Below are 26,909 nucleotides of genomic sequence, written 5' to 3'. Positions count from 1 at the left end.
TCTTCAGTAAAGTTTGTCCTCCCTCTTTTAATCAAGTGATCCAAAAAAGGAAGTCTCGAACTTTCAAAATCTAAGGTACATGTGAGCACTTCTGTGATCCTTGCTGATGGTGAAAATTTTCAGATTCACGTCCCATAAATCCTCAGAAAATCATTGGAAACCCAGTAAGTTCTGAGAATTTGTATGTGGAAAAATCAGTTCATCAAACCTGATCTTGGAGCTGTGTCAAAAATGCTTACAGTATTGAGTCCTGACTCTTCAAGTTTGGCCTGTCGAATGGTGTACCTGGAGACAGGGCCTTTGTAAACAAAGGGAAAGGCAGATCAATAACTGGCTTGGTCAGCCATGTACTTTCATTTATAAAAATCATACCTCCACCCCATTGAAAAGTAGCAAAGACAAAAAAAAAAAGTCCCTCACTTTTAAGAGTAAAATTCTAATGAGGTTCGCAGTGGTTTTCCCTCCCAGAGGAAAACACTTGTAGGACACTTGATGGTCTCATGGACTTCCCTTGTGGCTCAGCTGGTAAAGAATCTGCTTGCAATGCAGGAGGCTTGGGTTCGATCCCTGGGTTGGGAAGATCTCCTGGAGAAGGAAGAGGCTACTCACTGCAGTATTCTGGCCTAGAGAATTCCGTGGACTATATAGTCCATGGGGTTGCAAAGAGTCAGACACGACTGAGCGACTTTCACTGATGGTCTCATGGTCTTTCTGATGAAGTCCCTCCACAGCTCCTGTGACCTTCTCCAGCTTTGTCCTGGATGGTCACCAAGCAAGTGATGTTTCTACCATAGAAACTATTAACTCTTCTCCTTATGTTTTGGCAGATGTGGGGCAGTTTCTGGCACGCATGAGAGTGATTTTGGAATCCCTTTTGTCACAATATAGCGGGAAAACCATAGTAGAGAAATTATGTAACTCGGTGTTTTCGATGGCAGCTCGCCAGCTGGTAAGACAGAGTGGCAGCCGTTTGTAAGAGGCGGGAGGCGGGGTTGGTCATCTGCATCCCTGGCTGACTCCAAGGCGGACGCTGAGTGCTTCCTTCATCTTCCTGCAGGTGATCTTTCTGCTGGACTTTTGCACATTGGACATTTCACACTGCACACTCTTGAGAGAGTTCAGTGCCCTGACAGAGCTGCTGAAGGAGCTCTGCCGTGACGCCGATGGAGGGGTGAACAAGGTACCTCGAGCTGGCCTTTGCACACGCCTTGTAGCCCCTCTCAGGAGCACCGTGCCCATGCGTCACGAGACAGACCACTCAGTACAGGTCTACACAAATAAGTTGCCTCTGGAGGAGCTCCCTCTGTCTTACCAGTATTTTTTCAGTGTTTATCAACTTTACCAGTGTTGGTTTTGCCAACAAGGATAAACGCCAGTCTGGGTTGATTTGACGTGGTCAGCATTAGACAGGAGACACCAAGGAAGCTGTACATAGATTAATTTCATCATTGTGTGGCACATGATGTTATATAAAAACCATATAAATGATTAACCAGATTGAAATCCAGAAGGGAAAATCTGTTGTTGAAAGGCAAATTAGAGGGTTTGTTATTTAAAAGCATTTTCTCCCTTACTCAACTTGACAGGACTCAAAGTTTTTTCAGTGTCTTATTTGGATCTCACAACTCTGGGGAATTCAAAGGGCGTATATTTAAAGGCCCATTTTAAAGAAAAAAAAGCAAAGACTGAAAAAAGGAGGGAGAAGACAGGATAGGCTCAGGTTTGCCAAATAGGGGTGTCAAGTCTTAAAACCAGTGGAAATTCACACTAGTACTGGTTTGTAAGAAATAGTTCTCATAGATAGTCATAATTAAAAAAATAAAAGCTAATCGGAGTTACTGTAGTGCAATAGAAACTCCATGTCTACTCTGCTGAATAAACGTATAATGAATCTTGGTCGATATATATAGATGAGAACGTCAGGTGGAGTTTTAGCCCATGTGGTGATTTGTGTGGGGGTGTCAAAGGCTGCCATCAGGGGTGCTGATGCAGGACACAGCTTCCTGTGTGTGGGTGGATGTAGAGTGACAAAAGCCCTCCTCTCTTGGCTCGTTTGTCTGCTTAGCTGGATGTTGAGACTTGGCAGCAGGAGCGCCCTGTGGTGTTGCACACGTGGACCAAGGAGTCTGCCCACAACTATGAAAATAACTGCCATGAGGTGTCTGTCTTTGTCAGCCCAGGGGCAACCTATTTCGAGGTGGAATTTGATGAGAGATGTGAAACTGAAAAAAGGTACAGCTCATCTGTTCTTTTTTCCCCAAGCAATAATGGATCAAAAATGAGAGAAGGAAAGTGATAGAGGTTGTGCTTTCACAGGTATGATTATCTAGAATTTACCGACGCCAGAGGTGGGAAAACACGGTATGACACAAAAGTTGGCACTGACAAGTGGCCCAAGGTGAGTGGTGTTTCCAGAGAATCATATGTGGCCTGTTTCTGCAACAGTTCTCCTTTTATCAGCCTCAGGGGATAATAGGGATAACGGTCTTTGAAGGGAAGTACTTATGTCATGCTTTTGTAAAAGGAGGTGTTTATATCAGAGTTCAGCACCTGTTTTGTAATTAATTTTTGGGGGGTACAGCCATGCCAGTTTGTTTATTTTTCGTTGTTGCTGCACTGACATAGCAGTGGGGTGGTTGAGTCACCACAACAGAGACTCTGTGACCCAGAAAGTCTACACTTGATCTTAGCCAAAAGGCCGAGAAGTGGTGATGACCCAGAAAGTCTAATAACTTGCTCTCTGGTTCTTCATCGGAACAGTTTGCCGCCCCTGGTCTATATCACATTGTCCAGAGTACATGGCGAATTGTTATCCTTAGTAAGAAGGGCCAATCGGTCCAGGAAGTCCCCTACCATGGTGGTGAAAGCCAGGATTCCCTCATAGTCAGGGCCACGTGGTCTCTGGGGCTGGGAAGTAAAGTGTTGCTTCACTGTCAGCGGTCTTGGTTGGGAGCAGAGGAGCAGACAGGATGGTCTCTGGCTGAGTAAGTGGTGGGCAGATGGGCATCTGAGATTTAGGAAACCGACCAGCAGTTTTCAACTTTGCCTCTTCATAAGGTGCAGTGGTGAATTTTCTATTTCACCACTCCGTTGTTCATTTCTCTGTTAGTACTTTCATAGGGGGTGATAAGACATGATGGTGGGAATTATAGGCCAGTTTTAAATTTAGACTTTTTTGAGTCAAGAAGAACACGCTTCTTACTGAAATGCTGCCTTCTCTAAGTGGTTTGACCCCATGACTTCTTTGTTTATCTCTAGAAAGTGACCTTTAAGGCTGGTCCCCGGCTGCAGTTTCTCTTCCACTCCGACAGCAGCAACAACGAGTGGGGCTACAAATTCACCGTCACCGCCTACGGCCTGCCTGATGTCGCTGTGTCTTGGGGGCTGGATTTACAGCTCCTGGTGTCTCGGCTGATGGGACGCCTCGCTTCCCAGTGCATGGCGCTCAAGTCTGTGCACCGTAAGTCCTGGAACTGTCCCTTCCCTCCTTGCTACAGCTACACTAAGAGCAAAGTGGTATCCCTGTCCTGTAAGTTGTCTCCACATGATGGCACAGCAAGGGGACTGATAAAATTCCCTCTCAGTTTCCTTGAAACCCAACCAAAGTAAAATGTCCCCTTGACGCCAGTTTCATCAAGTTGCTTCACTCAGGCACTGGGGCACATCGCCAGGGCCACGGTGCTTTCCCTGTCTGTGGAGGACGAGTCAGGGAGGGGCTGGTGTGGGCAGCACCGTCATTTTTTTGTTAAGTTTTGATACCTTCCAACAAGAAGGCAGAAATTCAGAATAAGTTAATTGTATATTCTCTGATTATGTGACTATTTATGTGACTATGTGTAAATATGTGAACATGGATTTTACCTTAAAGTGATTTCTTCAATTTATGTGTTAAATTCATCCAAGAATGAATGAAACAAATAGAATGAAGCTATCTAGTGTAATTTTTTTCCTGTATAATTTCCTGAGTTTTTCTCCTTTTTAAAGTAAAATATGGTAGAAAAAATTGCATAATGGAAAAAGGCTAAGGGGAAAAGCCATTTTTAATCCTAATACCCAGACATGGCTATTATTAACATTTTAATCTATTTCTACCTAGTCTTTTTTTATTTGTTTATTCATAAATGCATATATGGTGGGTATTTTTCTATTACTGTTATTCCTTTTCAGTTCAGTTCAGTTGCTCAGTCCTGTCCAACTCTTTGCAACCCCATGAACTATACAGTCCATGGAATTCTCCAGGCCAGAATACTAGAGTAGGGAGCCTTTACCTTCTCCCAGCGATCTTCTGAACCCAGGTCTCCTGCATTGCAGGCGGGTTCTTTACCAGCTGAGCCACAGGGGAAGCCCAAGAATGCTGGAGTGGGTAGCCTATCCCTTCTTCAGTGGATCTTCCCGACCCAGGAGTCGAACCGGGATCTCCTGCATTGCAGGCGGATTCTTTACCAACTGAGCTATCAGGGAAGCCCTTTTACAAGCTTAAGTTTACAAATTATGAACATGGCATTTCTAAGTGGTCTCCTGTTATACCCAAGAGATGGTTCACATTCTGTTTTCAGTTTGCTTCATGGCTTAGTTATTTCAGAGGGACCTGTACCTGAACCTGTCATACAGAATGGCAGCTTTTCAGGACTGCCTAATGATTTCGGTTCACCAGGGTATGTGTTTATGAAGGATCACAATTAGGTTCTGCTAAATGTGGATAAATTCCCTGAAAGTCTTAATGCCCAGGTTTTTTTTTTTTTTTTTTTTTTTAAGCCTTTCCTTCATCAGTTCAAAGTTTCTCAGTATATTAAGGGAAAAATAGAACTCTCATAAGCCTTCTTCTTCTCTTTGCAGAGTTAGGCAGTAACATGGCAGTACCTCAGGCAAAAATGGCATTAGTCCTAAACTCTCCCTTGTGGAAACCTGTCTTCAGGCACCAAATACATCCAGAGTTGGGATTAGAAGCAAGCTGGCCCACTCACCCACCCCAGGATAATAAGGAGGTATTTACTTTTCGCTTATCTTTGTATTTGGAATGAGAAATGTTTACTAATGTTTATTACTTTAAATTATAATCATTTGTGTATGTATCTTATCACCCCGCACGAAGCTGTTAGCTCCTCGAGGGCAGAAACTATCCCTTGTTCATTTGGGGTCCTCACAGGGGCCAATGTAACGGGTGTTCAAAAATATCAACTGACAGACTCTGCAGTGGTAATATAGTAGGTGCTCAGTAAATCTCTCTTGATGGCCTTGTTTAAATGAGTTGAGTTTATTTCCTGTGCCTGCTGAGTCACACTTAAGAACACATGGTGTATGCTATGCTTATTTGTTCGCCACAGGACAGTAGCACATTATTTAGGCTTATAATATTATAAACTAAACAAGTTTGCCCACTATATCTTTTCATCTCTCTGTCCCCCTCTCTCAGTTCTACCACTTTTCTCCCTTCTTCCCACTTTCCCCCACCCCAGTTCTTCAGTCATTAGTGGCTGGATCCAGGGACTCTTCCTTAACTTCTCTGCTCCTTCAGACCCTTTCTTCTTGTATTCCGTGGCAGTCCACTGTCTTCTCTTACATGTCTCCACTCCCCCTGCCTCCTTTATTGACCTGTCTTCTTCCTTCTTCTATAAAAAGTGGGCTTTTTTCAGGCTTTCTCTGCTTTCCTGCAACCCACCAAGACGTTATTCTGTCTCCTCTCTTCTGTCGTCACATCTGTGTGAAAAAAACCTAAATAATCAGTTTCCAGCCCTGGTTCTTCTCCCAGGCTCCAGTCACATATGCCTATCTTCCTGTTAGTATTTCCATTTCAGTGTTCTGACTCCCTTTAACTCAGACGTGTAAAACCAGGATGTCTCCCCGGACTGTTTGCTCCTGTTACTGTCATTATTGTTCTCCCAGGCATAAGCCATTGTAACCTAGCATCACCTTTATCCCCACCTTGTTCTCCCCTTTCCTTCCAGTCAACTGCAAGCCCTGTGGATTCTTCCTTGAGATCTCTTTCCGTTTTCTCTGTCTCCATCTTTATCCAGGCCCTCATCTCGCACTTGCATTGTTACATTGGTACCTACCAAGTTTGTTTTTTTTCTTTTTAAATCACTGCATTATCTTGTCATTCCACTGCCAAGCACCATTAATGGCTCCCCATTGCCCACAGGGTGAAGTCTAAACTCCTCAGTGTGACAGTCAAGGCTCTCTACAGTCTCCTTTCACCTTACCTATCTGACTCTAGTTCCCACCACTCCCCAGCTGAGACTTCAGGCCAGGTCAGTCTCCCCACTGGCTCTTAACTTCTGCTAATGGTTGTGTTCCTCAGGGCCAAACCTGCCCAGTCTTCAGGGTCCAGACCAAAACCCATCCCCTCCAGAAGGCTTTTCTTAATTACTGTAACCTGCCAGGAGCTCTCTCCTGTGAATTCTCAGCATTGGTGTCCCTTCTAGGCATTTGACACTCGATAATCTTTATGCTTTATGGTAGTGATAGTTTAAATGCTTTTAACGTTTTATTTATGTTTACCTTTTTTTTTTTTTTTTTTAAATAACCCATGTGTCTGTCTGATCCCCCCTAAATAGACTGAAACTTCCTGAGAGTATGCACTGTGTTTTATACTTCTGCTTTGGCCTAGTAGTTGTTCAGTAAACTTAATTTTTTTAATGAACATGTTAAACAGGATGGTTTTTCTTGTTTTTCTTGTTCCCAGGTTAAGAACATCCCTGATGATCCCTGCCATCAATTTCTTCTTGACTTTGCACAGTCAGATCCTGCCCAGAACTTCTGTGGGCCATATTCAGAACTTTTCAAAGGATTCATACAGGCATGTAGAAAACAGGCCCCAAAGACAGATATAGTTGCTGGTTCCACTATTGATCAAGCTGTGAACGCCACCTTTGCTGCTCTGGTGTATCGCACTCCAGACTTATATGAGAAGCTGCAAAAATATGGTAACTTATACTACAGGGAATATTTTTGATCTGAAGGCCAATTGCTAAGTTTTAAGAAAGCTTTTCTTAAGTGAAAATTTTAAAATACTTTGGAACATAAACATCCTTCTACAACTATAGACTTCACCTTGTCACTCCTACTGTGCCAATCAAGAGATTCGTGACCAATTTATAGTCAGCAGATTGCAATATATATAGCAAGTAGCCTTGGGTTTCCTCATCAACAGGTAATTTGTCTTTATCCGGAATTCTCATGGAAGACTGCTGAGAAGTTTAATGGAAAGAAAACTTAACTTGGGTTGTAGTTCCAGCTCACAAACCAGAAGTTGTGCAGCTTCAGATTAATCAGATAACCTTTGTGCACCCGAGTATCCTTATCTATAAAGTTTAGAGTTGATAAGCTCTAACATGTTAAGAAATTCCAGTGAAAACCAAAGATGTTTTGATAATTGAACGTGCTACTAACCAAGAGGAAAATGCAGGTATTAACTCTTATCTTTAGACTTGCAGCTTCTTAGTAGCATAATCCCTGCTCAACTTCCTTTGTCAGTAGCCTGCTCGTTGCCATTTCTTTTCCTCACGTCCCTTAGGGATACCATCTCTGTGTATTTACAGTAAGTGTAGACTAGAGCCTTAACAGGACCCACAAAGAGGGAGGGCCTCTCCCTACTCATAATCTTTCAGGGGAGAAAACCTTTCAAACCCAGTGTAAAGACAAGGTATGGCTGTCCCGAGTACTTTGGCAGGATGTCTGTTCTTTCCATGGTGCCAATGAAATTAGAAACAAATGCTTCCTTCCTTAGAGTAGATAATTGATTATTGTTCTAATTATTATTATTACTACTAAGGATATTATTAGCACTGCTACCTTTATTGCTTAGTTCTTTGTGTCTCACATTGCAGAGTTTATTTCCTGAGGCCTAAAACATCTCAATTACTCGCTCAAACCTTAGTATTTCCTTTAAGAAGCTGCTCAAATAAATAAAATTACAGTGAAGCATGAGTGACTTAAGGAAACAGCTGTCACATGGAAGAGTGTTATCTCTGCTATTGGATGGGGGTGAACTGACATCATCATGGTTTGGGGGAAAAAAAAATTCAGTGTATGTTTTCATAGTCAAATTGTAGTAAGAGAACTTGACAATCTTTGTTACCTGTGCAGGCTGTCAGTGGAAGGATAAAAGCCTTGTGAGTAAAAAGCTGAGATACAGAAGGTTTCTGGCTGGGGGAGAGGTCCTCCAGCTCTTTTTCCAATCATGTTCATACCTATCTGCTGTTGAGATACACACAGTCAAGTTTGGGAACAAGAACTATTTCACTGTGTACAAATTGTTTCTAGAATACCTACCACTGTTGCTTTGAAGGAGGCACAGTTGGTCCCAGTCCTTTCTGTCCCTTCCTCTAAGGGGCTATTTGTGGATTCTTCAAGACTGATCTACTTTGAGAGTGGTCCTTGTCTCACTAACTTGCTTATCTTTTTTTTTTTTCAACTTGCTTATCTTTGTCTAAAAATTTGTCACCCTTTTGGGTTAGAAATTTTCAACTAGACTGTAAGCTGTTTGAGGGCAGGGGCCATCTTTGTTTATCTCAGCATCGCATTCCCAGTACCTGATGTAGAGCCTGGCACATTCTAGGTATTCAGAAAATTCATTGCATCAACATTGGGTCAACAGAGAGTGTCACCCTGTTCTCTTATAGTATCCTTTGCTATTTATTTGTTTTAATATTTATTTATTTGGCTGCGCCAGATCTTAGTTGCAGCATGCAGGATCTTCAGTTACAACATGCAAACTCTTAGTTGCGGCATGTGGAATCTAGTTCCCCGACCAGGGATCGAACCTGGGCTCCCTGCATGGGGAGCGTGGAGTCTTAGCCACTGGACCACCAGAGAAGTCCCTCCTTTGCTTTTAAGATGGAAAGAAGGGACTGGCCTCATAGGATTTATTACACAAAAGAAACCTTAAAAACATTTTTTTTCTAATTATAAAAATAATACCTATTCATGTAGAAACCTATAAAGTACAGAAAAGCTTAAAGTAATTATCAACTGTAATTTCACCACTTCAAGAACATTTTTCTATGGTCATTTTTCTTTGTATCTTCCTGGCTTTTTATTTAGTTATATATACACATATATGTACATACCATGTTTTTACTCTATATGCTTTGTATTTTTTATTTTACTTTTGAAATTATTTATTTATTTTATTCTATTTGTCTGCGCTGGATCTTCACTGCTTCGTGCAGGCTTTCTCTAGTTGTGGCAGTCAGGGACTACTCTTAGTTGTGGTGCAAGGGTTTCTCATTGCAGTGGCTTTTCTTTTTGTGGAGTCACAGGTTCTAGGGCTCACAGGCTTCGGTAGTTGCAGCACATGGGCTCAATACTTGTGGCTTACAGGCTCTGGAGCATGGGCTCAGGCTTAGTTGCTCCACACCATGTGGAATCTTTCCAGACCAGGGATCAAACCCATGTCCCCTGAGTTAGCAGACAGATTCTTATCCACTGCACCACCAGGAAAGTCCTGTATACTCTTTTTAAATAATTTAATTTTGTATATAGTGTTTCATAACCAACCTTTTTCACTTAATATATACCATGAATCATGACTTTTTTTCATGTTAATAAATATTTCTTACTCACTTTTAATAATTTTTATTTTGCTTTTACTATTTTTTATATTTTATATTTTACCTTAATATATTTATATTTTACCTTAATAGTATATCCATTTCAAATGCTGTTCATTTGAAAAAAAGTTAGTTTGAAGTAACAGAGAACCCATTACAGGTGTTTGTAGTTCACTGATGGTTTTCTACCCCCAGGCCTCTCTTAGCACACACAATGTGCAAGTGTCAGGGGAAGAGGTTTCCTGTGCGGAGATTGGGAAGTGACTTTGGGCTTAATGTTGCAGTAGTGAATTGTGTTAACTGAATGTAACCTCTCCTTTCCCCAGTAAACAGCGGGGGCAAGACAGCCTTGAGTGAGGAGTTTCCACAGGTGTATTCCTTGGCTGATGGGATTCGAATATGGATGGTAAGATGTTCTTTTGTGATTTGTATATATTTTGAGTTTTTCTACCATATCTTTGAATTAAGGTAAGTAGCTCTCTTCTCAAGAATATAACTTTAGGAATGCTTTTCAGAACTAAAGTTCAGTGATGCGAATGGATAAAGGATAAAAAATAATTTAGGACCCTTGAAATCATAATTTGGTGAATATTAGATTGTCAGAGTACACAGGAGTCAGTTGAGCCCCCCTTACTTGCCTTCTTCTGTAACCCAAAGGCTGCTTGGTGGAACCTAACCTGGTAGACTAGGAGAAAAAGCATTGCGTTAGATTCTGGGCAACCAATAATGGTTTTAGGCAGAGAGGAGGCCTTTCTCAAAGAAGAGGGCTTTCTGCATTTTGGAAAAGTGATTCTGTAGCATTCTTTGTGACAGCAATAAACTTAGAAGAGCAAGACATTCATTCATAGGAGATATTATATTAATATTGTACTATATTACAGTGAAAGTAAATGAAATAGAGCTGCCTTTATTAGCATGGATGGAGCTCACAAGTGTGAAGATGAGCAAAACATAGCAAGTTGTAGAAGGCATAGGTATGGTATTCCTCAAATAAAACTTAAACATAAACCAGATCTCTCTGTCATGTACATAAATACATAGTAAAATTACACAAATGCATGGAAATGATAAACAAGTAAAAGAGAATTCTTTTTACTTCTTAGGTGTGGAGATGAGTAGGTATATTTTAGTATTATTTATATATATATATATTTACAACCATCTTAAATATTGTATAGTAATTGAGGAAGCAATCTTAAAATGAGTAGAGGATGGATAAGATTGAAAGCAAGAGGGGACTTCCCTGGTGGTCCAGCGGGTTAGACTCTGTGCTTCCATTGCAAGGGGCATGGGTTCAATCCCTGGTTGGGGCACTAGGATCCCACATGCTATGAGTCTAAGAAATTAAAAAAAGAAAAGAAAAAGCTTGAATGCAGGAGATTAGTTGTGATAATTAAATGAGGATGGCTTCTGCTACTTGGGAGGTAAGATAATTAGACTGTGTGATTGACGGGTATGGTGAAAAGGCAGATGGAATTTAGGACTGTTCCTGTGTTCCGTGTTCCTGGTGGGGGTGACTTGGTGAGTGGGGAAAGTATTAACCAGAGTAGGAAGAATGGTCTTGGATCTGGGAGTGGGGAGCTAAGTTCAGTTTGGGACATGTTAAGTATGAGGACACCTAGGTTATCTAAGATATCTAGCTGGAGAATTTAATAAATGTGAAATAATATACATGTCAAGGAAGAGATAAGAATAACTTCAAATCATTGGTAATAGGTTTTTTTAAAAAAATTTGTGTTTTTCTAGGAACACACAGCCTTGGACAAAGTCCCCGATGATAACATAGTTGGTGCTCAATGTAGACTAGATAGATAGGTGGAGACCCGAATGAATAGGATCTCTCAAAAGAAACTTAAAGATATCATCATCAGAATGGTGGGAGGAGAATCAGTGTACTGACAATGTATTGACAGAGAAACCAAGGCAGTTGTTCAGTCGTTCAGTCATGTCCAACTCTGCGATCCCATGGACTGCAGCACGCTAGGCTTCCCTGTCCTTGACTGTCTCATGGATTTTGCTCAAGCTCCTGTCCATTGAGTCAGTGATGCCATCCAACCATCTCATCCTCTGTCGCCCCCTTCTCCTCCCGCAGTTAAAGAAAGTGTGTCTGATAAAGTCAGCTCCCACAGACAGCTGAAGTGAAAAGGGTTTGGCACTTGGGACAAAGCATATTGTAGACTCTGCTCCTGGTTCAGCATAGGACAGACTGCAAATGACTGGACAAGATGCCAGCCTTCTCTCTTAAGACCCTGGTCTCCATACATCATTGGTCTTCTGCCTGGGCTGTCAACACCATGGCCCACACTGTGACCATTGCCTGTGCTAGTACTAGAAGCACCATTCTCCGCCCGGCAGTCTTAGCATCACTTAGAGGCAGTCTCACCTTCAGAGCAGGATAGAGATCAAGTTTTAGTTCAACCTCTGCTGCAAACTGGATGTGTGATTTTTGGTCACACCACACAGCTTGCGGGATCTTAGTTCCCCAACCAGGGATCAAACCCATGCCACTTACAGTGGAAACACAGCGTCCTAAAGGCTAGTGCTAACCAAGACCTTACTTCTTTATTAGTAGGTCAGTTTTAGGTAAGGGCCCCTCCATCTCCAGCGTTCTAGAATTTTTTAAAGAATAGGATCATGGTTACAAATCCCTCCCATATAACATATAGTTGAAAAGGAGGTAGTTTTGCAGATAGACCTTTAAGCAGCTTCAAATTCTGGATTATTTCTAGGACAAATGAAAACAGTTTGGTCCTGTGTGCTCACCATAGGGCTATAAAGTTCTCTGGGATCTCAACACTGTGTGCTTTTGAAGTGTTAATAGTTTGCTGTGGCTGCTCTTCCTGCCCTGTCTGGACAACGTAACCATGTGGCTCAAACCCTCCCCCAGTTAGAGATGAAGCAGAAGTCCCTGATGAACCTGGGGAGCGAGGCAGAAGAACCGTGTGGGCCAGAAGCTGCTGAGGCGAACCCCGAGAGCCTAGGTGAGTGCCCACTCCAGCTGTCATCTCTGATTTAGTAGGAAACCAGTGACCCATCTTTTGGGTTAGTTTAGTTGAAGCAGTGTTTACCTAGAGAAGGTAACACAGGCACTAAAGGTCTTTTCCAAGAACATGTCACAAATAGGGAAGTGCCAGTTGTTAATTGTTCATTGTGTGTGTGCGTTAGTCACTCAGTTGTGTCCAACTCTTTGAGACCCCATGGACTGTAGCCCACCATACTCCTCTGTCCATGGAATTCTCCAGGCGAGAATACTGGAGTGGGTCACCATTCTCTTCTCCAGGGGCTCTTCCCAACCCAGGGCTTGAACCAGGGGCTCCTTCATTGCAGACAGGTTCCTCACCATCTGAGCCACCAGAGAAGCCCAGTTGTTCATTAACATGATCCAGATGGAGCCTTTTTAGAAAATACCTCTCTTAGGCACCAAGTGCTTTTTGAGCTACAGCTCATTATGTTTTTCAGAAAGTGTGCGTTTCTTGGTAATATTATTACTTAAAACTCTTTTTAGTGAAATACACTGAAGATTTTGCAGAGGAAATAATGTGATGCCTGGGATCTGCATGGAAATAATCCAGGGGGTTGTGGCGGGTGGAGGGGGTGGTATTGGGAAAGACTGTCCTTGGATTGATAGCTGTTAAATCTGGGTGAGGGGTACATGGAGGGCTCCTTATACTAGTCTCTCTATATTAGATTAATGTGTGTGAAAATGTGCACAGTAAAACTTTAAGTGTGCTGATAGTGTTAGATTCTGATGTGTATAGCGAGAGAAAATATGATTCCCTTCTGTCGGTAGATGTGTACATCCCTGTATTATTGGAGGTATTTCCTGTCCTAAATTGTAGACTTTAAGTAGATTATTTTTAATTCCAAAGTAGGCAACAAGTTTCATTTGGACTTTTTTTTTCATTCTCCTTCTTGCTTTTTTCACATTCAGCAAAAGAGTGTTATCAGAAGAGTCTTCTACTATTGAAATTTTTGCCCACGGGTGGAGGTTCAAAAGAAAGCTGTGACAGGTTGGTGGCCGTGGATGACACAGATCACCTGCAGCCACTGGACAAGCTCCAGAGGACAAGCTCTGTGGTGGAAGAGCACTTCCAAGCCTCGGCGTCGCCCACTGAAGCAGCGCCCCCCACTGCGGGAGACCGGAGCCCCGGCCCAGATGTGCAGCCCACGCTGCCCCCCAGCAGTGGCCCGCCTGCCTTGGAAGTGTCCTCTGTCCCAGCAGAGGAGCCCTCGTCACCTTCCACTCCCACCCGGCGGCCTCCCTTCACCCGGGGACGACTCCGGCTGCTCTCCTTCCGCTCGATGGAGGAGGCTAGACCGGCACCCACGGTGAAAGAGAAGTACCCGGTACTGAAGGACCTCATGGACTTCATTAAAGATCAGTCACTCTCCCACGAGAGGTGAGCACCTTCTCTTTTCACCTGCAGGTACCCAGTCTCATCAAAGACTCGAAGTTCATGTTATTCATAAAAATGAGCAAATACTACTTGAAGGACAGGTCAAGATTTATCTCAGAATCTTCAAGAAAAAAGCTTTTTTTAAAAAAAAGAGGTATTTTTTTCACTTGAGATTTGTACATTATGCTATATGTAAATTTTCTCTCAGTAAGGTACTATTTGGATTAAAAAAAAAGAAACATTTGGTAGCTGCCAAAATAAATCTGTCTTATTTTAACCCTGGGAGAAGTTTTGGATTTGATGTTTTTTGACAGCATTACTTGTCAGTGAGTCTACACCTCTGGAAGTGTTGCATGTTTTAATTTCCTATCTGAAGTTAGTCCTGTTTACCACAGAGGCAGAGTTCCTTTTTAATTAATTAGTTGTTTAACCTGAGTCATTGGGCTTCCAAACAGTGAGGTGATTTGTAATGTTGCTGAGTAATGACTAAAAGTAGCAAACATACCTCACAGTAGTATTTCCTTTTTACTAATATGGCCTCAGAACTCTGGGCGGGGGTCTGTTTTCTTTCTGCCCCAGCTTGCAAGTTTTCTGGGTGTTCCTGACTTGAGTTCTGTCTCCAGTGTTGTGAAGGTTCTCTCCTTGAGGAAGGCCCAAGCCTGGAGCATCCTCGAGGTGCTGAGGATTATCCAGTGTTGTACTGAGTCCCTTGGGCAGCCTCACTGCTTCCACCCGCCTTACATCCTTTTCCTGTTGGAACTCCTCACCTGCCAGAAAGAGTTTACCAAGTAAGTCCAAAGTACGAGGGATCGAACCCACGTCTCCTGCTTTGGCAGGCAGGTTCTTTACCACTGAGTCACCGGGAAAGCCCTGAAGTGCTTCTTTCACACCCAAGTAAATATGTTAAGAAAATGGAGATAAGAGGAGAGGATTGAATTTGTGAAGAATACTTCACATAGTACCAGGCACTCTGGTAGTGGTGGGAAGGGTGGTTTTTATATTAATAAGGAAAGATTAGTAATAGTTATCTCCATACTCCTGGTGGGTGGCCTTCTTGACACAAGCAGAATAGTCATTGCTGTTTTGTCTGCTTACTTTCTGCAGTTGTTATATTTACTTAAGTTTCTCCACCACTTTGTTAGCTTGCTTCTTCTTCGCTCTTTTCATGTAAGGAATAATGATTATTAAGTAAATGTTTTGGCCATTAAGTGACCGGTCATGTCTTCTGTTTCTAGTTATTTTGGACACCTGGAAGGCTGTGGTGCAGATCTACACAAAGAAATTAGAGACACTTACTATCAGTTTGTTCTGTTTTTGGTCAAAGCAGTCAAAGGATTCAATAGCAAAAATGACAGGTATGAGAGAGTTTAATATGATTTCTAGAGAAAAATCATTTCCGTTTTTTCTGACTTTTAAAGAAATGCGTGTCTAATGTTAAAAATATGGAAAAGCACAAAGAGTAAAATAAAAATAACCCCTAATCTTGCCATCTAGAGCTAGTTGCTAATGTTAACTTATCAGTATATTTTCTCCCAGCCTTTTTTCTTTATGGTATATACAATTTTTTTTTTTCATTTATTTTTATTAGTTGGAGGCTAATTACTTTACAATATTGTAGTGGTTTTTGTCACACATTGACATGAATCAGCCATGGATTTACATGTATTCCCCATCCTGATCCCCCCTCCCACCTCCCTCTCTACCTGATCCTTCTGGGTCTTCCCAGTGCACCAGGCCTGAGCACTTGTCTCATGCATCCAACCTGGGCTAGTGATCTGTTTCACCCTAGATAATATACATGTTTCGATGCTGTTCTCTTGAAACATCCCACCCTCGCCTTCTCCCACAGAGACCAAAAGTCTGTTCTGTACATCTGTGTCTCTTTTTCTGTTTTGCATATAGGGTTATCGTTACCATCTTTCTAAATTCCATATATATGTGTTAGTATGCTGTAATGTTCTTTATCTTTCTGGCTTACTTCACTCTGTATAATGGGCTCCAGTTTCATCCATCTCATTAGAACTGATTCAAATGAATTCTTTTTAATGGCTGAGTAATATTCCATGGTGTATATGTACCACAGCTCCCTTATCCATTCGTCTGCTGATGGGCATCTAGGTTGCTTCCATGTCCTGGCTATTATAAACAGTGCTGCGATGAACATTGGGGTGCACGTGTCTCTTTCAGATCTGGTTTCCTCGGTGTGTATGCCCAGAAGTGGTATTGCTGGGTCATATGGCAGTTCTATTTCTAGTTTTTTAAGAAATCTCCACACTGTTCTCCATAGCGGCTGTACTAGTTTGCATTCCCACCAACAGTGTAAGAGGGTTCCCTTTTCTCCACACCCTCTCCAGCATTTGTTGCTTGTATATACAGTTTTTTAAAGCAGATGGGTCTTGGTTCATCTAAGAATCTGTAACCTGTTATTTCAGTTTTAAAAACTTAAAAGCCATTCCCCAGTCTCCTCCATAGTAAGTGGTATAGACATAAACCTTAAATCAAATGGTTCTCCTCTACATCTGAGCGGCATGACCCGGGCTCGTTGGGGCTGGCCCCGATCTTGCTGTTGATCAGAGCTGAGTTGTGTTATTCAGTCTTTTCCCATAAAATGTCCCCTGTGGTAGTCCTGGCAGGGTGGAAACCTTGCTACTTGATGCTTTCAGAACTCTTTTGCTTAAGATGTTTTTTGAAGAGGGTTTGTATGGAGCCTGAGAAATGTGAAGAGATATCGTAGGGAACCCAACCCAGCAGTCTGGGGTTCCCTCCGCTGTCCACTGACAGACATACCAGGTCTCTGACTCGCGCTGTTTCTGTCATCCTGTGGGTGATGGGCAGCTTTGGTAACTTTCACCTTCACGCCTCTTCAGGTCCTTGCTGCCTGCCCTGTCCTGCATCCAGACGGCCCTGCTGCACCTTTTGGACATGGGCTGGGAACCCAGTGATCTCACCTTCTTTGTTGACATTCAGTTACCAGATCTCCTCATGAAAATGTCACAGGAAAACATAAGTGCCCATGACAGTGTGATCAGGTAAGGACACGATCTGTACTCTGCAGTTCCCTCAGGAGCTCGTGAAGTTCAGGGATCGTAGCAGTAGCACAGGGGTTCAGAGCTCAGGCCTGGAGCTAGGCTCTCTGAGGGGTATCCTGTCTTTGCCACATCCTCACTGGATGACCTCAGACAGCTTTTTAAACTTTGTGCCTCAGTTTCCTCATCTTTAGAACTGGAGGTAATAAGAGTATCTACCTTATAGGAGTGCTGTGAAGAATGAATGCGTTCTCAGTGTTCGGCACGGTGTCTGGGGCATGGTGGTGTATAAAAGTTGGTAGCAGTGGTGCTGTGAACTCAGCATGAGGATCTTCTTTGTTTGTGGAGATCCTCATAGAACTTGTTGAATTGAAGAATCCTTTTCTGTATTTTTTTGTTCTGTGTGTGTGATTTCCAGCCACTATAACCTCTTGTACATTGTAAGGACTTAAGGTATAAGGGGTAAAAATAGTAACAAAGGTTTTTTTTTTTTTTTCCTATCCACCTTTTCTTTTATATTATTATTTTTTAAAATACTTATTTGACGTATCGGGTCTTAGTTGCCGCACACGGGATCTCCGGTGAAACAGGCAGGACCTGTCGTTATGGCGCACAGGCTTCTCTGGTTTCAGCTTGTGGGCTTAGTTGCCCTGTAGACTTGTGGGATCTTAGTTCTGCAACCAGGGATCAAACCTGCATCCCCTGCGTTGGAAGGTGAATTCTTAACCACTGGACTGCCAGGGAAGTTCCTCCTTTCCACATCTAATGAACGTCTTTCCACCCTACTCAAGTTCACTTACTCATTAATCACACATATCTGTAGAAAAGAAAGAGAAGAAAGCGGAAAGAAGAGCAAGAGGAGAGAATCAGGAGGAAATGAACGATCTGCGTCCACACCTATTTTCCCTCTCTCAGAAGTAGGAAAAAGGAGATAGACTATAAGTGATCCCCTCGTTTACCAAACCTCAGCCATTGCCCTGCTGTCAGAGGGCGCTCTTGGCAGAGGGAGGGGGCCCGCAATGGGAGGAAGGGGTTGGGGGGTCAGCTTTAAGCTATCAGTCTGCTCCTTGTTTCAAGCTTCACCTGCAGCTACATGAGCCAGTCCTTGAGAGTAGGGACTGCACCTTCCCCACCAGTTCCCACATCCCCTGGCCCAAAGCTCAGAGTGAGTAGCCCCGAAATCAGTTAATTGGAACATGTCAACAAACGAATGTGTCTGTGTCAGTTGGTAGATGCTTTGCATTTGCTGTTGAGTAAATACTTTTGTATTTAAAATTCCAGTTGCTGAAACAAGCTATTGACTGAAATTATGGAAATCTATACTTTTGCCTCTAAGAGGAATCCCTGAGATTATTTGTTAGACATGAGGAAACTGAGGACCAGGGCCGAGTGCCATGTCCAGGTCTTACAGAAGCCAGCGAGAGAGCCGAGGCCCTGGGGTCTCCCGACCCCCTTCTCATGCTGCTGCCACGGGTGTGCTGAGCATGTCCAGTTCAGACCCGTTTTTTGGTGCCTGGCACATAGTAGGTTCACCACAAATGGTTGTTAAATGGGCTTTTGCCATGTAGGTACAACCTTTCAAGCTCCAATTCCTCACCCATTGTAGTAGGCTTTGGAAGGGCCTCCCCCCCCCACCTTTTATTGGTATGTATCTATCAAACATTTGGCAAACCCTGGGGCTTTGAAAACCAGATTGCCTTCTTGCTCTCAGAAGTCTCTAAGCACCTCGGGTACTAGACCAGTAGGACAGAGTCTGCTAACCTGCACTTGCCTTGATTACTGGCAGAGGCATGCTTTTTTCTGTTTATGTCCTTTTTTCAGCCAATGGAGTGAAGAAGATGAGCTTGCTGATGCCAAGCAGAATTCAGAATGGATGGATGAGTGTCAGGATGGCATGTTTGAGGCCTGGTATGAAAAAATAGCCCAGGAAGATCAAGAGAAGCAGAGGAAAGTAAGACCTCTCAACGAGGGTAATCTGAAGTGATTTGCTAGGAGTTTGGAAATGAAAGTCTGTATCGGGGCATGCCAGCAGGCTCTCTCCTGAGAGGGCTCCAGGGGGTAGTCAGTACCCTAGTGAGTGGCTGTCACTGAGCCTGGTCTTTTAACCTGAGGGTCCTGAATCCTGGCTTGACCACACTCAGGCAGTGGCTCCCTCCCCTAGCACTAGATTCACAGGAAATTGGCTCATGAGGCTGAAGTAAAATAATTAGGTGCCAGTTTATTAATTTACAGTGAGAAACAGAATTCCTAAAGGCCCTGGACTCTGGTGTCCTTGGTACATACTTTTCCTGTAGGCAAGCAACACGGGAAGGCACGTTTCAGTCAGCAGGTTGCCTGGTGAGCGTGGAAGCAGCCATATGTGCATAGAATCAGTTACCTGATTCCTACATGTCATCAGGCTCAGCCAACCTGCCACGTCCATCTCCACATTGGGGGTTTATCTGTCACTACCACACTACACCAGGTGTCTGCTGCCTCAGATGCATTCATTTTCTTAGCTTGTGTGCCTACTATGTGCCACTTACCTCGCTCATGTAGCTTCTCTGTGGTGCTCGGATCGAGCACACCAACTTGGCCTTTGTGATTTTTCTCTCTTGTATGTTAATACCTCATTGGGAGCCATTCTCTAGTCCTAAGGTGGCTTGGCATATTTGCTGTGTTCTACTGCTATATGCTGACTCAGTGATTTATGTCCCTTATTTCCAGGCCATAAAGATAAACCATCCTGCAGGGACCTTGCAGTAAAACGGTTTGCTCATGACACGGGCCCTTAGTCTTTCCCCAGAAATTTTTTCTCCTAAAGTGCCAGCAAACAATGCTTCTCTTGCAGTGTTTCCTGTATCTGAACCCAACCCTTGTCCAGCCAAGTACCCCAGCCAGAAATCTGGATGCTGTTCTTGACCTTTCGCTTTCGCTGGCCCCCATAACCAGTCAGCCCCCAAGGCTCCTCACCAGTACCTCCTAATACCGCTCAGATCTGCCCCCCTTTCACTGTCTCGCTTTCTGCCCAGCCCAGCCCTTGTCAGCAGTCGGGGGCTGCTCTGACAGCCGCCGTCAGGGTCAGTCTCTGTGGCTCCAGTCTTGCCCACTCTGACCCATTCCCACTCAGTCACCAGGGGAGCTGTCAGAATGCTCACATCTGATCATGCTGCTCTTCCATCCCAGCCTCTTGCAGTTTAACCTTCCTAACTGTATCCGGTCAGCCCTGCTCCATGGTGTGCTCTACATTCGGAATTATTTCCAAGTGCACAAGCCCCCGGCTTGATCCTTTTATGGTCTCCCATAGAACCTGCTATTGCTTTTATCCCACATGTTCATCACCTGCATCTCCACCCAGCTGATGCCTGTTTGCCCCTCAGGTCTCAGCTGAGTAATTAACTCTTTTTGAGAAACCTCCACGTGCTCTCTAAGCCTCCTGAATTTGGCTGCCCATACATCATACTGTATGCTGTCATCTTTTTCTTTAAGGGAATTCCCAGCTAGACACTGAGCTCCTTAGTCTCCCAATCCTAGCATCTAGTACAATACCTGGAGTGTTTTAAGTAGCTAATGAAGGATGGATTGATGAGTGAATAGTGGCCACATTAGAAGTCTGTTGGTTGATTGTGTTTTATTTCACCTTATAGATGCATATGTTTATTGCTCGCTACTGTGACCTGTTAAATGTGGACATCTCCTGTGATGGGTGTGATGAGATCGCCCCCTGGCATCGCTACCGTTGTCTGCAGTGCAGCGACATGGATCTCTGCAAGACTTGCTTCCTAGGTAAAGTTCACGGCCTGAGTGTGCCATCCCCACAAGGAAGAAGCGTTTCTATCTTCTATGATCTTGTCATTTTGTAACCTTCCACTGTACAGTGACAACACTGCCCAGCAGTGTTCTCTGTCTTGTCGGCAAATATGACCTCACTTCCCCAGCTGAGTGACAAACTCCAGAGCTCTGTTACCTGACAAGCTTCCACCTTCCACGTCACTGGGTGTAGACACTTGATAAACACTCAGCACCAGTGAATGTCCATCCAGTTGAGTTTTCAGGAAATGATTTTGCCCTCTGAATCAGGCTGTTTACAAGAAGTAAAATACACACAAGCAAACTTCAGAAATTCTTGAATCCTCTCAACTGGCAGGTGCTGAGGCAAAGCAGGTTGACAGTAGTAAGCGGCGGAGTGCTGTTAGTGCGCATATCGCCTGGCTGTATAAAATACAACCCCTGTCCCAGAAGCATTTACAGCTGTGGCAGGAGACAGGACCTGCTCACGCAAGGTGTATTCCAGGATAGGAGTGTCCCTGCTGAGTTACAGATGAGCAGTGCACACTATTCTGGGAGAGTTCAGAAGGAGGGAAGGCTGCCGTTGAAGGAAAGCTGGTGGAGGAGGTGGGATGTGAAAGTGAAAGTCACTCAGTCATGTCCGACTCTTTGCGACCCCATGGACTATACAGTTGATGGAATTCTCCAGGCCAGAATACTGGAGTGGGTAGCCTTTCCCTTCTCCAGGGGATCTTCCCAACCCAGGGATTGAACCCAGGTCTCCAATGTTGCAGGTGGATTCTTTGCCAGCTGAGCTACAAGGAAGCCCAAGAATACTGGAGTGGGTAGCCTATCACTTCTCCAGCGAATCTTCCCAACCCAGGAATCGAACCAGGGTCTCCAATATTGCAGGCGAATTCTTTACCAACTGAGCTATGAGGGAAGCCCCTAGGGATGTGAATTGGGCTTTAAAGAAAGTTAACAGTGGAGAGTGCGTCATCCTAAGACTGAGAGAGTCCAGGGCCGGAGGAGTGAGCTTCTGTAGTGTGTTTTGATGGACTTACCAGTGTCCACAGCTGAGTGATGGATTGAGACAGGTTGGGCCCAGGTTATGGGATCCAGAGATGCCAGTCTCAGGAATTGAATGAGTGTACAAACAGAAGGGGAAGTTTTGCCACCAGGGTATTAACATGACCAGAGCTATGCTAGAGGAAGCTGGTTCTGTTCATGTAAGGGCTTCCTTTAGGAAATCACAGTAGTGACAAGGGGTTTCGTGCCTGGCCTACCTTTCTGGACGTGGGAACAGAAATGGGTCAGAGGTGAGGAACATTCAGCAGAGTGTGTGATGGGGCTTGGAGACCCACTGGACTCAGAGTGAGAAGGGGACCAGAGCTGTCAGTCTCTTTCGTGACTCACTTTCTTTCTCACTCAGTGGGTCTGGGGTTATGGAGTCTCTTTTCATCTATGATTCGGGAATGAAAAAGCAAATACCTGATAACTTCTCAGTGCTTGTTAACAAGAATATACCAATAGATGCTTAGATGTGTCTGGGGAGGGTTCATGGAAGATGGCTTACAAATTGGCATGAGGACTTGTGCTGCCAAATGGAGGTCATAATGGGAATTGGTGATCTATTTGATCAGGCTCTGCATTGCACTGAAAAAGGGAGGTCAATCCATGGTACCACTGCTAAGAAGTTTCTGTGCCAAGAGTATCATTCATATGCTGAGAACCACTGGGCGGAATGCACCGGTTTCTGAAAGAGGCCTGTGGTCCCTGACATCAGGGACCTGAGCGATCTGTTGGGAGCAACTCTGCTTCTGGGTTTGGTTTGGGTTTGGAAACCAGCCCTTCTCAGAGCCCTTTGCCCAGTCCACCTCACGCTGCTGTTCTTCCCCCAGGTGGGGTGAAGCCTGAAGGCCATGGAGATGACCACGAAATGGTCAACATGGAGTTCACGTGTGACCACTGCCAGGGTTTGATCATAGGCCGGAGGATGCACTGCAATGTATGCGATGACTTTGACCTGTGCTATGGATGCTATGCAGCCAAGAAATATTCCTATGGGTATGTCTCACATGACCTCCAACCCAGCAAACTTCTTTTCATGTACTTGTTTGCTCTTTTTTAAAAAAACCTTACATTATAAAAAATTTAAAACATACCCACAAGTAAAAAGAGTAGTACAATGAATCTTCAAGTCCCTTTTACCCAGACTCAGCAATAAGGAAGATTTTGCTATGTGTGCTTTGATTCTTTTTTTTTTTCCTTCTGCTTTGTTAAAGTATTTTAAAGCAAATTCCAGACCTTCAGTCATTTCTTTCCTACATACTTCATATCCATCTCAAAAAATTGTGGGCATTTCCTCACATTAGCAAAATGCTATAAGCGCACCCTGTGAAGCTTCACAAAAATAAAGTCTTACTTCACTTGGTTTCCATGGACAGTCTTCTAGGGGTTATGAAATCCTGACATGGATTGTGTAGTGTTTGTGTTCATTCATTTTTCTAAAGAAAGGGCCAATACCTATCTTGAAATTTTCAGTAACAGCCTTAGAGGTTACTGATGCCCACCTGTGACCTTGCATGTGGTCCCCGGAGGTCCCATTCTCCTTTTCGGACACTCACAAGGGCCTTCAGGCCTTAAAAGTATCTTCCCTTTGCAGCCACTTGCCTACCCACAGTATCACTGCCCATCCAATGGTGACCATCCGGATCAGCGACCGGCAGAGGCTCATCCAGCCCTACATCCACAACTACTCCTGGCTGCTCTTCGCTGCCCTGGCTCTCTATAGCGCCCACCTGGCCAGCGCCGAGGACGTGGATGGCGAAAAGCTGGACCCACAGGTCCGCAGCAGCGCTGCCACCCTGCGGAGCCGGTGCCTGCAGCTGGTCGGGGACTGTCTGATGCAGGCTCACCAGGGAAAAGGTAAGTGTTCCTCAGGCTCGGAAACCAAACCAGCCCTAAACTGTTCATGAAGGAATAGCCGCAGCAGAAGTGAAACGCAGTGCTCAGTGTGAAGGTGTCAAAAATCGAGTTTTCCACAAGAGGTGCTCACCATGGAGTGGAACTTAATTTTATTTATTTATTTATTTATTTAATTAGAAAAAATTTTTTTATTGTTACTCTTATTTTTATCTTTTGGCCATGGCCCCCGGGATGTGGAATCTAGTTCCCTGACCAGGGATTGAGCCTGCCCCCCCTTTGTTGGCAACTCAGAGTCTTAACCACTGGACCACCAAGGAGGTCCCCTGGAACTTAATTTTAAATCTCCAGATGCATTTGACAGAAACACTGGCATTATAAATTCCTTTCAGAATAACAGACCAACTCCTCACCCTAGTAAACATTAGGGAGTCAGACTTGGATGAAGTCGCGGTGGGTAACACTGGTGCTTCAGATCTGTCTTGTAACTGTTTGCCAGGGAGAACTTAAGAACCTCGTTGTGTGGGGATCCATAAAATTTTCACGTTTATGATTTTCTAAACAGGCAATCCTCCTGTATCTTTTGTCCTCTGTTGTAATAAAGCACAGGTGGTCCCCGATATCGAAACTTCTAGTGTCTGAAGTCAGGAGCTGAGTAGATGTGTGGGATGGGGACGGGGGGATTAGATTGAGTACTCTGGTTCAGCTTGTGGCGAAGCTCAGCCATCTCTTTCCATATAGTAGTAAAGGGATTTATGGCATTTGCAGGGAATAACCCTCTTATAAAACTTTTAACCAACCTCTTTTTTGCTTCCCACGTTTAGGTCTTAAAGCTCTAGCTCTGCTTGGTGTATTGCCAGATGGTGGCTCTCCTCCAGAAAACCAGGCCCTGCCAGTCACTGCGCCCACCCAGTCATCAGAGGAGCAGCCAGGGAAGAAAGCTGTGCAGGCTCCCATGGAGCTGGCCCACGCAGGCCCTGCCGGGCGCCGCGGTGTAAGTACAGTCTTTCCTGTGCAGTCAGAGGTGAGCCCAGAGCTGTCACGTGAGGGAGCAGAGCAGCAGTGTGAAGGGTCCAGGTTTGTGACCCAGTTTGCTGGAGTGTGGGTCCCTGTTCTGTCTGACTTTGGTCATATCACGACATCTCTTCAGTCTTCAGTAAAATGAAGGGAGAATGATAGCTATTCCTTAGGGTTGTTGTGAGGATTTACATGCATCACACACACTGAATTAATGTCTCAAGTCCTCAAGGGAGTTTCTGGTGGTCCAGTGGTTAAGAATCCAGCTGCCGATGCAGGGGACACGGATTCAGTCCCTGGCTGGGTAACTAGGATCCCACGTGGCATGGGGCAGCTAAGCCTGTGCACCACAACTAGAGAGAAGCCCTCACGCTGCAACTGTAGAATCCATGCGCTCTGGAGCCCCGGCGCCACAACTTGAGAGAGGCCCGCATGCCAAAACAAAGACCCCGGGTACCGCAGCTAAGACCCAGCGCAGCCAAAAATAAATAAATACATAAAGTGCCTAAAACAGTGTTCATGGTAGGTTCTATCGGTGTTAACTACTCCTGTTCCCCGCCTCCTGTGGCTTTTATAAGGATTGAGTAAGATTACACACCTAAAGAGGTTGGTTCCTTCCTGGCCTGTGGTGAACACTATATACGTGAAACTATTTTTATATTCAGTCAACAAATAGGTGATACTAAGTGCTTAGTACTTACCAAGTAGTTTACATAGGTAATTTATAAGAGTTTACCTGTGCTTGTTGAAGTGGAAGAAAAGCCTTCTTGGATCCAGATGGAACCTCCGACAGTGACACTGAAGATCATTTTATGCAAGAGCAAGCAGAGGTTCCGTGATGCTGCCTTCAGAGCCTGAGTGGGTGCTGTCAGCGCCCTGGCTTTGACTCAGGAGCTGCTGCTGTTTCTGTCCCCTGTCTCTGTCATGAAGGATCCCCATTGGTGCTTATCGTTCCCTGGGATCCTGTCGTCTTTTAGAGGAGGACAAAAGCAGAGATGGCAAAAGCTTGAAAATTCCATTAGCTTCGGTCAGCCAGAAAGCCAACACAAGGACAGGCGACGTAATAACCTTCAAGCCTGCTGTGACCACAAAACCCCTTCTCCAGGCAGCACTGTTCCCATCCACAGGTTGTGGTGGGACAGGGCAAACATTATCAGCAGAGTCGGGCTAAATCAGCAGTCTTGTCTTCACCTTTGAGCCTGAGAATAATCATGTCTTCTTGTGAGCCCCAGCATCATATAATGTGCCACCAGTCAGCACGGCGCTCCTTGTGTGTCTACTTATTCACTAATTTTTATCAACATGGACTTGAACTTTTTTATTTAGTGGATTAAAATCTTAGTTTTTATTATTGATTTTGATGCTCAAGTTGTCCCATGTTTGGCTAGTGGAAGCTCCTTCCAGCTGGCTTTTGTGTCCTTTGCTATGTCTTGATTATTCCTTGAGCACTTCTTTAATTTTTGATACAAAAAGAGGTTTCAGGCTTATCTTAGGCTTTCCCTGCCTAGGGACTGGAATTAGCCTTTTTCTAAGGAACCCTCAGGGCATTCTTTTTATTCCTGAGGTATCCATACCTTTTGGATCCTCTTACCATCAGTAGCTGTGTGCACAAAGGGTACCCTGCCCCTGGCTCTCTCTCTCTTAGTCTTCTATGTGGCAAATTGCAGTTTCTGCATCTTCTGCCTTGGAAGGCAGATTCTCTTTTTCTTTTCCTTTGGCTGTGCTGCGTGGGAGTGGAATCCTGCTTCTCTGACCAAGGATCAAACCCATGCCTCCTGCCCTGGGAGTGTGGGAGTGTGGAGTCTTAACCACTGCACTGCCAGGGGAGCCCCTGGAAGGCAGATTCTTAACCACTGGACTACGAGGGAAGCCCTTGGCTAGTGATTTTTTAAATTGTCTGAATGTAAAAAAATTAAGATTTCTTTCACATAAAAGTTTACTCACTCTCCAATTTGTTTTTAGGGGAAGAGAGATGCTCCTAAGGAAGTCAGACCTTTAGATAGCAAGCAGAGAAGTAAGGCCAATGAAGGTGTATCATTAAGGAAGGATCCTTCCTGCCCGACTCAAATTTCAGACTCACCTGCAGATGCCTGCACACCTATAGGACTTCCAGGTGAAAACTCTTTGACAATTACCTTGATCTCTTTCATCTTAAAATGCACACATGCCCATCTCTGAGTTATCTCTTACACACAGTTTATAACTGGTTAGCCCCCAAGGGTGCATGGTTTCTCAGTTCTGCCTCA

The 26,909-nt window shown here is 44.2% G+C and overlaps 1 protein-coding gene across 1 annotated transcript in view; it reads left to right on the top strand.

The window, feature by feature from the left end:
- Positions 1 to 26,909, top strand: part of ZZEF1 (zinc finger ZZ-type and EF-hand domain containing 1) — a 93,603-nt gene that overhangs the window by 41,814 nt on the left and 24,880 nt on the right. Inside the window, exons 20-38 of the mRNA XM_061143148.1 lie at positions 828 to 949; positions 1,058 to 1,180; positions 2,066 to 2,232; positions 2,317 to 2,398; positions 3,259 to 3,460; positions 4,837 to 4,985; positions 6,683 to 6,923; positions 9,878 to 9,957; positions 12,439 to 12,532; positions 13,483 to 13,951; positions 14,572 to 14,736; positions 15,184 to 15,303; positions 16,816 to 16,977; positions 18,796 to 18,925; positions 20,601 to 20,739; positions 22,623 to 22,788; positions 23,387 to 23,649; positions 24,471 to 24,640; positions 26,626 to 26,776. Of these exons, the coding sequence (XP_060999131.1) occupies positions 828 to 949; positions 1,058 to 1,180; positions 2,066 to 2,232; positions 2,317 to 2,398; positions 3,259 to 3,460; positions 4,837 to 4,985; positions 6,683 to 6,923; positions 9,878 to 9,957; positions 12,439 to 12,532; positions 13,483 to 13,951; positions 14,572 to 14,736; positions 15,184 to 15,303; positions 16,816 to 16,977; positions 18,796 to 18,925; positions 20,601 to 20,739; positions 22,623 to 22,788; positions 23,387 to 23,649; positions 24,471 to 24,640; positions 26,626 to 26,776 (3,195 nt within the window). The remainder of the gene's footprint in view (positions 1 to 827; positions 950 to 1,057; positions 1,181 to 2,065; positions 2,233 to 2,316; positions 2,399 to 3,258; positions 3,461 to 4,836; positions 4,986 to 6,682; positions 6,924 to 9,877; positions 9,958 to 12,438; positions 12,533 to 13,482; positions 13,952 to 14,571; positions 14,737 to 15,183; positions 15,304 to 16,815; positions 16,978 to 18,795; positions 18,926 to 20,600; positions 20,740 to 22,622; positions 22,789 to 23,386; positions 23,650 to 24,470; positions 24,641 to 26,625; positions 26,777 to 26,909) is intronic.

This window comes from Dama dama, chromosome 5 (assembly GCF_033118175.1).
Source record: "Dama dama isolate Ldn47 chromosome 5, ASM3311817v1, whole genome shotgun sequence".
NCBI lineage: Eukaryota > Metazoa > Chordata > Mammalia > Artiodactyla > Cervidae > Dama > Dama dama.
Note: the sequence above shows the minus strand (reverse complement) of the source record. Positions and strands in the feature narration are given on the sequence as shown.